This window comes from Neopelma chrysocephalum, unplaced genomic scaffold (genome assembly GCF_003984885.1).
Source record: "Neopelma chrysocephalum unplaced genomic scaffold, ASM398488v2 Primary Assembly neopelma1_44, whole genome shotgun sequence".
Taxonomy (NCBI): Eukaryota; Metazoa; Chordata; class Aves; order Passeriformes; family Pipridae; genus Neopelma; species Neopelma chrysocephalum.
In genome coordinates this window covers 12,386,790-12,400,531 of record NW_020897703.1, presented here as the reverse complement: position 1 = coordinate 12,400,531, position 13,742 = coordinate 12,386,790, and the positions used below count along the sequence as shown (strand labels likewise).

The window sequence follows — 13,742 nt, the reverse complement described above, 5'->3', positions numbered from 1 at the left end:
CTCCCGCCCGGACAGGCAGGAGCAGGGCGCCGAGCCCCCCGGCGGCCCCGACCCCGCCGCCGCCGCTGCCGCCGCCGCCGCCGCCGCTGCCGCCGAGGCGGCCGCGCTGCTGTTGAGCCCGGCGGCGGCCGGCGTCTGGTAGAGGCCGGGGTGTCGGAAGCTGCAGAGCAGCTCCGGGCGGGAGTAGGGGTGCGAAAGGGCGCGGAAAGTGTCCAGCGGGCGGATGGAGGTGGCGAAGGGTGCGGCGGCGGCGCCCGAGGCAGCGGCGGCAGCGGCGGCGGCTGTGACCCCGACGTGAGGGTAGTAGTGGAGCGGGACGTGCGAATGGAAGGGGTAGGGTAGGCTGCCCGTGGCCGCAGCGTGGGTCATCATGTAGGTGTAGAAGCTGGGGTCGGCCGGGTGGGGCCACGACATGGCCAGGCGCTGCCGCTTGTCCTTCATCCGCCGATTCTGGAACCACACCTGCGCGGGGAGACAAGCACAACGCGGCCTCAGCTCCGCTCCAGTCCTCGCCCCGCCGCACCCGTTCCCGCCGCGGATACCTGCGGGCACCCAGCGACACCCACTGCCAATGTTTGTGGGCGACCCCTCTCCCCCCCCGGAGCAGTCGCCCGTGACCTTCACCGAGGGGAGCAGTGGGTACGGTTCCCCCTTCTACTCGAGGGGAACCCCTTCGATCTGAATAAACGTTTTCCCTTCGAATCGTCCCCTCCTCCCCACGCAGCACTATGTCTTCACGGGACTGACGCTCGTCCCCGTGTATAACAGCTGCGTTCATTCTCTCCCCTCTTCACTTTAGGAAGTAGGCTAAAGCGATAAAAACTGAAGAAGAAAATAAGAAAAAAACCAACAACAGCAACAAAAAAACCCCCAAACAACAAAAATAACAGTAATAACAACTTTTTAAAAAGCTGGGTGAGGAGACGCAAACGAGCACTAGTGGTGATCAATAGCTATGGGCTCTGCGAGTCCTTCAGCCGGAGAGCGCAGCCGGCCGCGGCCCGGGGGAGCGGGTCACCACGGGGCTGCGCGGGGCGGTGGCGGCGGCTCAGCGGGGCGCGGGGCACGGCGTACCTTGATGGTGGTCTCGGGGAGGTTGAGGGCGGCGGCCAGCTCGCAGCGCCGCGGCCGCGACACGTAGTTCTCGCGGTAGAATTCCTTCTCCAGGCGGGCGATCTGCTCGCGGGTGAAGGCGGTGCGGTACCGGCGCACCTGGTCGGCCCCCGCCGCCGAGCCGCCCAGCGCACCGCCGCTGTGCAGGCTGCCGATGCCGCCGGCGGGGGCGGCCGCCGCGGCGGGGGCGCTGGGAGTCGGGCTGCTCTCCGCGTAGCCTGTGGGGCGAGGGCACCGGGATGAGAGCGGGCGACAGGGTGGCCCCCCAACCCTCCCGGCCAGGCCGGACCGGGCCCGCTGCGCCTGTGCTCAAGGCCAACTCTCATTCTTACAAATCCCTTCTTCTAGCAGAATCGATAAATTTGGATTCGGAGGTTGGTTGTTGGGGGTTTTTGCTTATTTGTTTGGGTTGGGTTTGGTTGTTTGGTTTGGGGCTTTTGGGGGTTTTTTTTGGTTTTCTGTTTTTTGTTTTTTGTTTTTTTAAAATAACTTCATAACCACTTTATTCTCAGTAGATGGGGTGAGCTTGGGGACTGCAGAGCAGATGAGTTCAGGGGAGAGCGGACGAGGGCGCGGGCCTGCGAGCATCCCGGGCTAGGCACTAGCCTGTTCCCCTTCGACTGCCGTTCTTTATTTTCGTTTGAGACATAAGAAATAAAAGCAGCCAAAAAAGCTTTTTTTTTTCCCCTCCAGGGTTACGTCGAGCATCCCTTCCTCTCTCTGGCACATTTGACAAAAAAGGCATGCACTGTGGCCCCTAGGAAATCCACCGTTCATCTACCTCCACCTCCCCAATAACCTCCAGCAATAATAACAACCACTGTCCATCACCGTGGCCCGCAAAGCACGGGGAAGGAGACGAGGTTGTTTCAAACCCCCTGTTACAAACAGAGGAAAAGTGAACAATGCCAAATTACCCCGAGGTGGACACAGACAGCACGTTGCATATACACAGATAAGGACACACACAGACAAATGCGGGTAGTTTTCTTTCATTCCCCTCTCTCTCTCTAATTTAATCTATGTATGTATATAGACGCATATACAGCTCAAGAGACGCCGAGAACTCCAAGAGCTCGGGTAAACAAGTGGAGAAAGCTTTGCCTAAATATAAGTGGGTGGATATTTGTGCCCACATATATTCTGGATATATATCTACATATCAATGGATTTGGGCATGCACAGACATACACATACACGAAGGCACCCGCACAGGAGCTGCCCGAGCAGTGTGTCTCGGTTATCGGGGTAGCGCAGTAATTGCAATAATATTTTACAGCCTGGAGCTCTGTCTTCGCAGAAGAGAGAGCACTGATGCAGAAGCGAGCAACTTTGGCAGTGGCGGTGGGTTTCCTTTGGTTTTTAAAGCCTGTTGGCAAAGCGCGGGGCTTAGATGGAGATGATAAAGGAAGAGTTACCTTTGCTACTGTTTTCCTTCAGCTGGGAAGAAGTCAGGCTGGCCGGGGAGCGGAGCGCAGAGCAGCCCACCTCCACATCACTGTTCATATCTGCCTCTTGAGCAACTTCGGAATAAAGGCTGATTTTCTTCCTGCTTTCCGACGGCGGGATTTCGGAGGAGACCGTGCTTTCGCTGCTCGGATGCTGAAGATTGAATAAAGTGTCTATTTCAAATTTGCCTTTGGCGGAGATGTCCCCTATAGCGCTGTGCAGGGAGGCGGCAGTCAGTCTCGGGCTGAGGCGACCACTGTGCGGAGAATTTTCAAGGGCCTCCAACACTGCATTTCCAGCTGAGTCTGACAAATTCGAGAGCCTTTTGCCAGCTGTAGGGCTGTGCAACCCTCTCTCCATCAGGATCATCTCTTTTCTTATTCTTTCCATCATCTCAGCTTTATAAAAAATGTCAAAGTTGCAGGGCTGGTCCTGTACTAATGATGAGCTGCAGCAGGGGCTAATTCACATTCAGCCCGGCAAGTGTCTCTAAATATTATTATCTGTTTTTGAGGGAGGTGTAAAAATTGTGGGATGCCAAAGCGAGGGAATGACTGGTCAAAATGACCCATACATCCTTTCTAGCCCGAAATGTCATTCATCAAAAAGTGGTGCTCGTCATTAAGGTACGAATGACGCTGTTCGAATAATCATTTATTGTAACAGGTTTATAAGCAAATAAATACAAGCTCCTGTCAGTGGATAATGAAGGCGGCTTCAGAGCAGACAAATATATCCAGGTGGAAAGAAAGAAAGACAAGAAGTGAGGAGTAAAGCTCTTGTCCTTAGCTTGATCAGATCTTGCTTCAATTGCTCTGGGGTTTGGCCTCTGGGGTGGAATTGACAGTCTGATTAATAAAATGAGCTGTGCAACATTTCCCCCTTCATTTAGGTGCATCATTATGCTCTGATTTTTGTTTTGTTGCCTTTTAGGTCCTAATGATGCAGCTTCTTTCTCATTTGTCCTCGGACAGAACTACATGCTAAATATTAGATAATGCTTTTCTTTATTATTATTTCTGAGGCGTATTTTAGATCACAACGCAAGGAATTGCTGGAAGAGGACCAGAGGACCGAGAACCTCCTGCCGCTGATATCTCTTTATTTTTTTCCTCCCATTTCCAGACCACATTAGTCGTTTTATTTAGGAATTTACACTGACACCCCCACGCACCCTCTCACACGCGCGGACCTTATGCCCAGACTTCATAAAACCACACAAATATAATCACTCACAGATTCGAGCGTACCTACAGCAGTTACCTGAACATTTAAGTTTTTATTATAATCTAGTATACGACAAGTCTTAAATTTTTCTTCGTTGCGTCCTTAAATAAAATCTTTTTTTTTACTTTCTATAATCCTGCTTATCGGCGAAGCTAGCCTGCTCTTTTTCTTCCCTCTGGGACACTACTGACCATCGTACGGTATGATAGGGGAGGGAAATAACCGAAGGACACTGAATGCATTCGTGATTTAAAACACTCCACGGGCGTCCATTTAATCCTCCCGGCAGGTTTGTCTCCAGCCCTCTGTTTCTTTTCTCCCCACCGCCAATAAAACTTACGCATTTGAAAATTAAAAAAATAATCACAGAATTAAGTGATGGGTGGGAGGTATTGACTACAGGCTCCGAGCTACCAGAAACATCATCTTAGCACCCTCTCTCCAAAGTTACCTGTGGCTCAGTTAGCTCATCCCTCCGCTCTTTGCCAGGTGCCGCGGGGAGAAGCGTCGCCGCGCTGCAGGAGACACGGGCTACCGCGCTCGGCAGACGTGACAGTCGGAAAGTCTCCCTTCAGTGGTAACTTAGCTAGTAATAATGACGCTGATGGCAACCATTTAAACGAAGATAAATCCTTTGTCGTTAGCATCTCTGGAGTGCGCTTCGATAGCTGCCCAACCTTTATTCTCGCCGTGATTTTTTTTTTCACCCACATCATCTAGTATTTAGACCCCGTGAATCCGAGTTTCATCGCCCGGAGAAACACCCCAATCAAAGGCGGGCTTGATTTTTTTTTTTTTTTCAAGGAGAACTGTTCCTACTAATCTTGGTTCACATGTCTCCTAAGTTCTTGTGCTCTTGCGCATGATTCATAGCTCGAAAATGGGATACTTGACAGATTGTTTTTAATAACGTGTTAAAGTCTCCCTAAACATTCTACCAAATATTTGGGAAGCATTCTAGGCGTTGTTCGCAAAATCCAGCCTTCCATTAATGAGAGTTTTATGTCAGCCCTTCGAAAGGTCAATTTAGACTGCAGTGTGGTGTCCTGAGTTTTACAGTCTCCAAAACAGACAAAAGTAAACGTCAACTTTTCCTCGCCCGGGGACGCGGCGGCGGAGCGGCCCGGTGCCGAGGGGAGCGGAGCGGTGCGCGGGACACAGGGCCGCAGACGACATCTCGCGGGGTCTCCGGTCGGGCCGGGAGCGGAGGCTTCGCGCTGCCCTCCCGGAGGGACGGGGGGTGTCCCCGGGGTGCACCCGCTGAGCGCGGCCGAGAATCTGGCACCGCCCGGCCCGACGGGCCCGGTGCCCACGCAGCCCTGCCACGGTCCTGCAGTCCCCGCTTCCCCCGCCGTGCCTGGCTCCGCAGCAGGCGGCGGCCCGGCCGCCGGTCCTGGCGGGGCGGAGGCGGAGCGGAAACCTGCGGCCGGTTTTATTGCTGTCGTTTGGCGCCCTCGTCTGTTTTCTTACATGCTGTAACGCGGCGAGCATCTTTCCCCCTGCTCTTTCGGAAACCGCAGCCGAGATACCACATCTCGGAGGCAAATCGTGTGTGCACACCACCAGAGCAGGCACAGCTTTAGACTCAAAAAATGTTACTGCACCACTAGAAAAGAGGGAACGATTTTTATGTTATTTGGAGCGGATGGAAAAGACTATGTGAAAAGCCCCAGTGTAAGAAAAATAAGTTACACTCAAGTGCGGCTATGAATGATCTTTACTAGGCTTATATTTTGCACCTTTTAAATAATACTGATACCTTAGGTTATGTACAGAGTATCTTAAAATACAGCTAAATTCATATGCAAGGGATATAAAATGTTATAAGAGACGTTAATAATCTTCTACTAGTAGAGGTGAGGTTACAAAACTGTTCCCTGCAATGCAGTTAATCGGTTCACCCCAAACCGTCAACCCCCAAATAAACTAATTGCCTATTTTTTATATTGCCAGTAAACTAGAGGCATTTACTGCACTGATATTTATCTGTTGCGTTGTTGTTTGTGGGTGTGTGTTGTTTGGGGCTTTTATGTTTTGGGTGGGGTTTTTTGATTGTTGCTTTTGTTTTGTGGTGGGGAGGTTGTTGTTATTTTTGGTTTTGTGGGGGTTTTTCCCCCCCAAAAAAAAAAGAATAGCACGGTCTAAAAAGATCTTTCGGAATATGTTTATAGTTGTTCATAATCAACAGCTAAGCCTGAAGAACCTCCGACATTATTGGGCAAAGGGGGAGGAAGTTACAGAGACTGCCGAGAAACTGCCGAAATATGCGCGCTTTTGTTAGACTCTGTTTACTCAGTTGTTCTTGTAAGTTTAAATAGCTGCTTAGGCCTTTGGCCAGATTTTTACCTTGAAAGTTATTGATGGAGGCATCAAAGAATATTTCAGTGTTCGTTTATTAAATGTTACCCGGGGAAAAGGGGTCATGTAGCTTGATTGAAATGAAGTTCGTATTAAATGAGACAAACATCGCGGGCAGCTTTTCACCAAGAGTGTGCTTGGGAAGACGAGCAGGAATATCTGCTTCCTACCCCGCGGTGGGGCAGGCTGCCAGCAGGACCCCAGGACGGCGCGCAGCGCCGGGGAGGTATCTGCGACAGCGCAAAGTCTCCGGGACGCGGCCCGTGGGGTGGGAGCAGGCGGCGGTGTGCTGGTCGGGGGGGCGTGCGGGGGTGCGGGGAGCCGGTCCCGGCGGGGTTCGGGGGAGCGGGGGCCTGTCCGGGGGACCCGCGCGGCGGGGGCGGCAGCGCCGCGGCAGCGCTGCCGGCAGGCGCGGCAGTGCCACCTGGCGGCGCCGCGGCGGCACTGCCCGTCCTGCCCGCCAGCCCTGCCCGCCCTGCCCTGCCCGTCCCGTCCTGTCCTGCCCGCAGGTTCTGCCTGCCCTGCCTGATTTGACCGTCCTGCCCTCCAGCCTTGCCCGTTCTTCCCTGCCCATTTTGCCCTGCCCGCCCTGTCCTGCCCTCTGGCCCTGCCCACAGGCTCTACCTGACCTTCCTTACCGGTCAACCGGCCCTGCCTGGCCTGCTCGCCTGGCCTGCCCGGAGGTGCTGCCACCCTGACGTGCAGCCCTGCCCGCCCTTTCCGCCAGCCCTGCCTGCGCTCCCTGTGCCAGTCGGAGGCCGTCTGGCAAGGCAGCTCCGCACCCGCGCAACCCGTGTCCTGCATGTTGAGCACGCAGTGCGCTCCTGGCTCGCCCCGGATCTCCCCTCCGCCTCAGACCGCCATATAAACGTAGGGCCAATCTTGGGGCGTGTTCAGTCCAGATTATCTGTAAAATGCTACCCACGAGTAAAGGACACGAGCATAGCATATCCCCGAGTCCCGCGGGCTCTGTACACCGTCCCTATCCGCGCTACCCAGGCGGAGATCCCGCGGGCGCTACGCGAGGTTCATGGGTGCGTGATGTCTTCTGGGGCTGCCTTTGCACACAGACGGGGTTTAATTCAAACGATAAAGCCCAAGCAAGTCTCAAAGGGACTCGACCGATGGTTCAGTTTAGGTCGCAGCTGGTCCAAGATCAGGATCCCGAGGTCCCCGCGCTGCGTCAAAGCGGAGGTAGAAGTCAGGGAGCGGCCAGCACCAGCCCGTGACCCGAGAGCTCAAGTTCAGCACCCGCAGTGCTCATCCGACCGTGGCCGCTGCACCGAGGCCATGTGAGGAGCCCTGAGAAAACTTTCTCCGACTCGAAACGGATTTTTTTAAGGCTAAAGTAACTAAAGACATGAGAACCTGTGGCACATATCTGGAGGGTAAAATAGTTTAACAATTCTTCCCGCGTTGCTGTTAAATCTTTTCATTACTGTAACTGGCTATTTTTTAAAGTGGTAGGGGAAAATGAAAGTTCTTCTGTTCTGTTTAGCTATTAAAAATTCTACGCAAGTTAAAATGTAATAACGGAAGGCAGTGGGCATGGAGTAAGGTTTGGGAGAAGTACAAATTGAGTGGTTATGTTTACGTTCTCCGTTTGTCCTGAGAGAGCTTTTTTTTCCTACAGCAAACACTAACAGAAGCAAATTCCTATAGACACAATTACCGTCGGCAAATTCTGGCGAGGGAGGCGATCAAAATTCGGATTGTTTTTGCTGTGAGAGATGAATACTAGGCGGATACTAAAAACCTGTGCTAAAAGTTTGAGTAGAATCCTAACTGTATTAAATCATTGTAAATGCACTTGAGGAAATGAGATAATTTCAGGAATTAAAAAAAAAGGAAACCCCACAACCTTTTCTTCCGGGGAGACCACAAGCACTGCCTGCAGCGATGCTATATAGCTCGTGTATTTTGGAGGTTCCTGTTCAATGTGTCAATGGAATATGCAGCGGGACTTGGCGGGGCGCTGGGCACCCGCGGAAGCGCTGCTGGGGGAAGACAAGGACTGCCCGCAGGCAGAGGCCCGGCCAGCGCGGCAGGTCCCCCTGCCCTGCCCGACGTGGAGCGACGTCTCGGTGGGGACTGTCCTCCCTGAGCTAAGGAAGCGCTGGGCTGCTCCGGGCCGGGGCCGCGGCCTCCGCACGACGCTCCGCACAGCCCCGGGGCCGGGGGTGCGAGAGGCCTCCTGCCACTTGTAAACTGGGCGGGTGCTCTCAGAGAACCGACCTTTGCTCATGAGATCATTATTTTTATTCGTGTGCATAATATCATGCCATGCACGACATTGCTGTTTTATACACCCTTCACAACACTGCTCATTATAAAATTGAAGCAATTGAATATATAGTCATAAATCCGCCCAAAGAGTTTTCTGGTACACCGGGGGCTCTCGCTGGAGCAGATGTCTCGGCAGGACTGAAGACCTCTACGGGCGTCGCTGCAGCTGCACTGTGATTTGCTTTGATGTAATCGACCTCAAAAAGCTCTGAAACACTGCGTTTTAGGTGCTCCTTTCTTTCGCCAGCCTTATTTGAAATATTTTGACGTCAGAGAAAATTTCACCGCATTTACTGCAAGAGGAAACACAACGGGACGTGGGAATACAAATGGAAATATGTCTTATTTCTCGGGACTTTTTTTTTTAGCAATGTTTTCACCAGAAAGTTACATACAGGGGCATAAAAGGGTGAGAAACTTGTGCCTCGACAAAACGTCCTCCTAATTACAGAAGGTTTCTGAGAGTAAATACTGATTCAGCTGATAACCGAGCGAAACACGTAATCACGCCTGGCTAACTTCTTAGCTGATTATAAAAGAGTAATAGCAATTAAGTGGTCAGAGCTAATGAACATGAACTCGCCTATGCCATCCGGTTGATGCTGTAATTACTGGCACCAGTTTGTCATTCCAAACCCTGCTTCCAGATACTGCCGATGATTATTAAACAGGCTATAAAGTAGGGCTGCGCGACTGGCTGCTGCTGCGGGACCTGCCTCGATCCCGCGGTAGTTCAGGGATCCGGAAGGCCCTGCCACCACCTGCCTGGGCTGCTCAGCAAGGACACCCCCAGAGTCCCGAAATCGTGTCGGCACAGTTTCACCTCTGTGGAGGCTACCTCTCTTTCTTCATGCGCCTGAGCCTCCATAGGGACAGTAAACACGGCCCCAGCTACACGGTTTTCAGCGGCGCGAAGTTTCCCTGCCCTTCCCCGCGGAGCTGCCGCCTTTCTCAGCAATCTCTCGCCCTCTGCGCCCGAGAGAGGGCTAAGTGTCCAATACAAAACCGCGGACCGACAGTAGCCAGTCCAGAAGCGCAGGGGCTGGGATTGTGATTGGGGTTGTGGTTAGTTCTGAGACAAGAGTTCGGAGTCGTCTTTGGAGCTTTCTCCATTTCCAGCACTTCGCACTCCTGCAATTTCCACCCCGACACAGCGGGAGAGTCGAGAGAGACGACAGAAGGATTTGCCACAGTCTTGGGAAGTCAGCACGAGAGCAGTCGTCAGCATAAGCGAACGCTGCCTTTTTACTAGGCTGCCTTACCACGACATGAACTGACACTGCAAGGGAAAAAAAGCCACATCTAATGAGTGCCAGGTTTACCATCTTGCTCTGCGCACAGACACGGTGCTTTTTCCTGGCCCGTAGCAATATTGGGGGGGTTAAAAGAGGGTTCTCCCGTGGACCGAGACCTCAGTAAAATCAGGGGACCCCGTCTCACTATAACAAAACACTTCTCCATATATCGCCGGGAAGGAGTGAGGTGGGGGGAATGGAATACGAAAACTATATCGGTTTTTCCCCATGTTGCAGACGCAACAATGAGCTGGAGAAGGTCTCGCTGTGGATCCGGTCAGACCCCTGTCCGCGGCTCTAAAAAGAGCCCCTGCCCGCGTCTTCAAAACGTCCAGTGGTACTCGGCTGGCCCTTTTGAAGCCGCGGGCAGGAGGAAGGGGAGGATGAAAGCAACGGGGGCCGGGGTTGCTCCGGAGGGGCATCACCGCCGCCCGCCTAACCCCCCCTCCACTGCCGGGGCCGTGGCTGGGCGGGAGCTCGCCGGCGGGGCGGGGGTGGGAATAGACGGAGGAGGGGGGGGCGCCGTCGGTGCGGACCGGGGGGCCGCGAGGCGAAAGGGGCAGTGCGGGCAGCGGGAGGGTCACATGTTCCGACGGCAGCCTATGAGCAGCCCCCCGGGCTGAGACAAACTAATCTGGGACCGGCCGCCCCCACCCCCGTCCCCCCTCCCAACCTGGACTTCGTTTTTATAAACGTACCGCCAGGATCCAACCTGTTGGAGGCAAATAACCATACGCATCATGCCCGGCCGGGGACCGAGCCGCCACCGCCGCCGCCCGCGATGTGCAAGGCCATGAGCAAAGCAGCGAGCTGGGAGATGGACGGACTGCGCGGCGACAGCAGCGGCGGCGGCGGCGGTGGTGGCGGCGGCGGCGGAGCCCCTGGGCAGTGCCGTAATTTTCTCTCCTCGCCCGTTTTCGGGGCGGCGCACACGGGCCGAGCGGCCGCCGCCGCCGCTGCCGCCGCCGCCGCCTCGGGGTTTGCCTACGCCGGCGGAGGGGAGCGCTCAGGGGCGGCGGCGAGGCCCGACCCCCCGACCAAGGACTGCCCGAGCTCCGCCACGCCGGCCGCCGCCCCCGCACTGGGCTATGGGTATCACTTTGGCAATGGATACTATAGCTGCAGGATGTCCCACGGGGTTGGGATCCAGCAAAATGCCCTGAAGTCTCCCCCCCATGCCTCCATTGGCGGCTTTCCCGTGGAAAAGTATATGGACGTCTCCAGCTTGACCAGCACGAGTGTCCCCGCCAATGAAGTCTCCTCCAGGGCGAAGGAAGTGTCCTTCTACCAGGGCTATACAACCCCCTACCAGCACGTTCCTGGGTACATAGACATGGTCTCAACGTTTGGCTCTGGGGAACCGAGACACGAAACATACATATCAATGGAGGGCTATCAGTCTTGGACTCTGGCTAATGGCTGGAATAGTCAGGTTTACTGTGCCAAAGATCAGACACAGAGCTCACACTTCTGGAAATCGTCCTTTCCAGGTACGAGAGGGGGAGAAATGGTCTGAGCAGAACTCCCCCGCGCCTCCTCCGCCTGCTCGTCCCCTCCCCCGCCCCCCGGGCTGCAGGGGCGGCCTGCCGAGCTGGACACGCTGCACAGACACGCATAGAGCAGGGTGGGGGCGGCGGATTTTCTCTTTTTCTCACCTCCCTCCCCACCCCTTACCCCAGATAAAATCTCACCCTCTGCTTTCCATACCCGCGGGACTGACCCCAGAACCTCTCCTCCACTAGCGCCCGGGCACTGGACGCCTGTCCCGCGGGCGCCGGGGCCGCCTCGGGTTCCTTCTGCTGATTTCTTCTGTGGCCGGGTTTTATTCGCGTTTGCAGTTTTCAGGACGATGGCTCAAAGGCTTGCACTCCTCTACCTCTCTGGCTGGCGACTGATCCGGCCCCAGACCTCTTAAGAGACTGCAAGTAGTGAGGGCACTGAGGCACAAACCACATGCAAACAAACCCGGGAAACTCTCACCAGTGATTTCTGTGTGTGCGCTGGGGCACCGACCTGCTCTCGGCCCCAAAGCCAATGCCCCCGCCGCCCTTCATGGTCAGTTAGAGATGCATGCCTGAAAAGTGATGACAGTCCATCAAGGCTTCGGTGGTGCCTTACTAACGTGCAAATAATGTGGTAGTGTAAATAATAATAAACTGTAAACAGCCCGGTATTATTTATTTGCCCATGAAAACCAGTGCCCAACAATATCGGTTAAGCTTTAAACGCCTGTAATAAAATTCTAATTTTTCACATAATGTCTTTTACAATAGGGGACGTTGCACTAAACCAGCCCGATATGTGTGTCTACCGGCGTGGGAGAAAGAAGCGAGTGCCGTATACAAAACTGCAGCTTAAAGAACTCGAGAATGAATATGCCATTAACAAGTTCATTAACAAGGACAAGAGGCGAAGGATATCCGCAGCCACAAACCTGTCTGAGAGACAAGTTACCATTTGGTTTCAGAACAGGAGGGTGAAGGATAAGAAAATAGTCTCCAAACTGAAAGACAATGTATCTTGATACATTAAATGCGGACAGTGGTGGATATATAAACTCAATTTACGACCAGCTAAAGACTCTTGGAAAGACTTGAAAATATATTTAATTTTTTTTTTGTCCTTCCAGTGGTGGCGAAATTTCGGGAATTGTTTTCCGTGAAAGTCACCGTTTTTCTGTAAGTGTAAGGGAGTGTTGACAAGCCTTGAATTGAACTATAGTTCAGTTTCTTCTTTTTGAAAATAATAATAATATTAATATTAATTATATTTTCTGTTCTCCCCTCTAGGCCAGTATAAACGAACTTAAATATGTTGAACGGTTACAGTTATAACTTTCTTTAATGTTTAACTCTTGGGGGGGGTCTGTAATTTTTTTTTCTCTGAGCAACAGCCAGTGCCAAAAAGTGTCAGTTTTGATTTGGTATTGTAAACTTCAAAACACGCCGAATGAAAAAAAAAAATCAATCGGAAAATGCAAGAAAGCCGGAATACGGACTTGTGGCAGCACCCGGCTTCTGCCAAAACCCTCCTAGTCCAGTGGGACCGGAGAGAATTACGTGGAGGGTTACTGGCTGCAGTAGAATTTTTAATTGCTTTTCGAGAGAGAGAGAATTTCTCCGAGCTGTTGCGGGGCACAGAGTCCCAGCCATGTCCCATCGCGCTCCCCGCTTCCGCAGGTTTGGGTTTGAGGTTGGGCTTGGGGTTTTTCTTTGCCGCAGTTTCGTTTTCAGGGAAAGGATCCCATACTGCCCGGTGGAAAAGGGAGCCGTCTGTTCCCAGGAAGGGGCACTTTAGTCTCGGGCGGGCGCTGCCGGCCGGGGGGCTGCGCAACTGGGCGCTCAGCGGAGATTCATGTCGGGGCGCCTGGGGGCAGCGCTTTCGGTGTGATGGATTGGCCGGCTCGCCCTGCAGCCAGAGGAGAGGCTGCCCCTACAGAGGTGTGTATGGACCTGCGCAGACCCAGGGTAAAATATCCGCTCTATCTTGTTTGTCCGGACCAGCGCAAGATTCTTCTCCTTTCTCCCGCCAAAAAAAAAAAACAAAATCAAACAAAAAAACCCACCAAAACAAACAAACAAACAAACGAAAAACAAGGCAAAAAAACCCCCAAACCTGCTTGGATAAATGAAGTTCATTGTTAATTTTTAATTTACAAAAAAACCCACGGGTGTTAATGACAGAAGCAATAAATAAGGAAGATCAAAAGATGCCATAATTTATATGGGCCGAAAGGCTAGGATTTTGTCGATTTTGTAATTCTTTTAAATCTAGTGTGCATGTTATGATATACACAGGGTGATCAGACGCGCTAGTCAACTACTAGGAGAGAGAAGTGATTTCCTCTCTGTTAACGTGCCTCGTCTAATTATTAAAATGTGTGTTCCAAACTAGTATTATTTATTATAATATACTATTGCTCTAAACACTTTGATTACCATTGTATGTGGTAAGACATGCGATAAGTCTATTTCTCCATAAACCATATCTTTTTTTTCATTTGTCTTAAAATAT

General features: G+C 52.8%; 2 protein-coding genes across 2 annotated transcripts in view; one reads left to right on the top strand and one right to left on the bottom strand.

Annotated features, from left to right (window-relative positions):
* The window catches only part of EVX2 (even-skipped homeobox 2), a 3,692-nt gene extending 556 nt beyond the window's left edge, over positions 1 to 3,136 (bottom strand). The window contains exons 1-3 of the mRNA XM_027678885.1: positions 2,532 to 3,136; positions 1,075 to 1,331; positions 11 to 462 (exon numbers count right to left, since the gene is read on the bottom strand). Of these exons, the coding sequence (XP_027534686.1) occupies positions 11 to 462; positions 1,075 to 1,331; positions 2,532 to 2,955 (1,133 nt within the window). The 5' untranslated portion in view covers positions 2,956 to 3,136. The remainder of the gene's footprint in view (positions 1 to 10; positions 463 to 1,074; positions 1,332 to 2,531) is intronic.
* A 7,373-nt stretch (positions 3,137 to 10,509) lies between these two features.
* On the top strand, positions 10,510 to 12,657 carry HOXD13 (homeobox D13). The gene is made up of 2 exons (XM_027677923.1): positions 10,510 to 11,218; positions 12,002 to 12,657. Exons 1-2 carry the CDS (start codon positions 10,510 to 10,512, stop codon positions 12,250 to 12,252), a joined length of 960 nt encoding a protein of 319 aa, XP_027533724.1. The 3' UTR covers positions 12,253 to 12,657.
* The last annotated feature ends 1,085 nt before the right edge of the window (positions 12,658 to 13,742 follow it).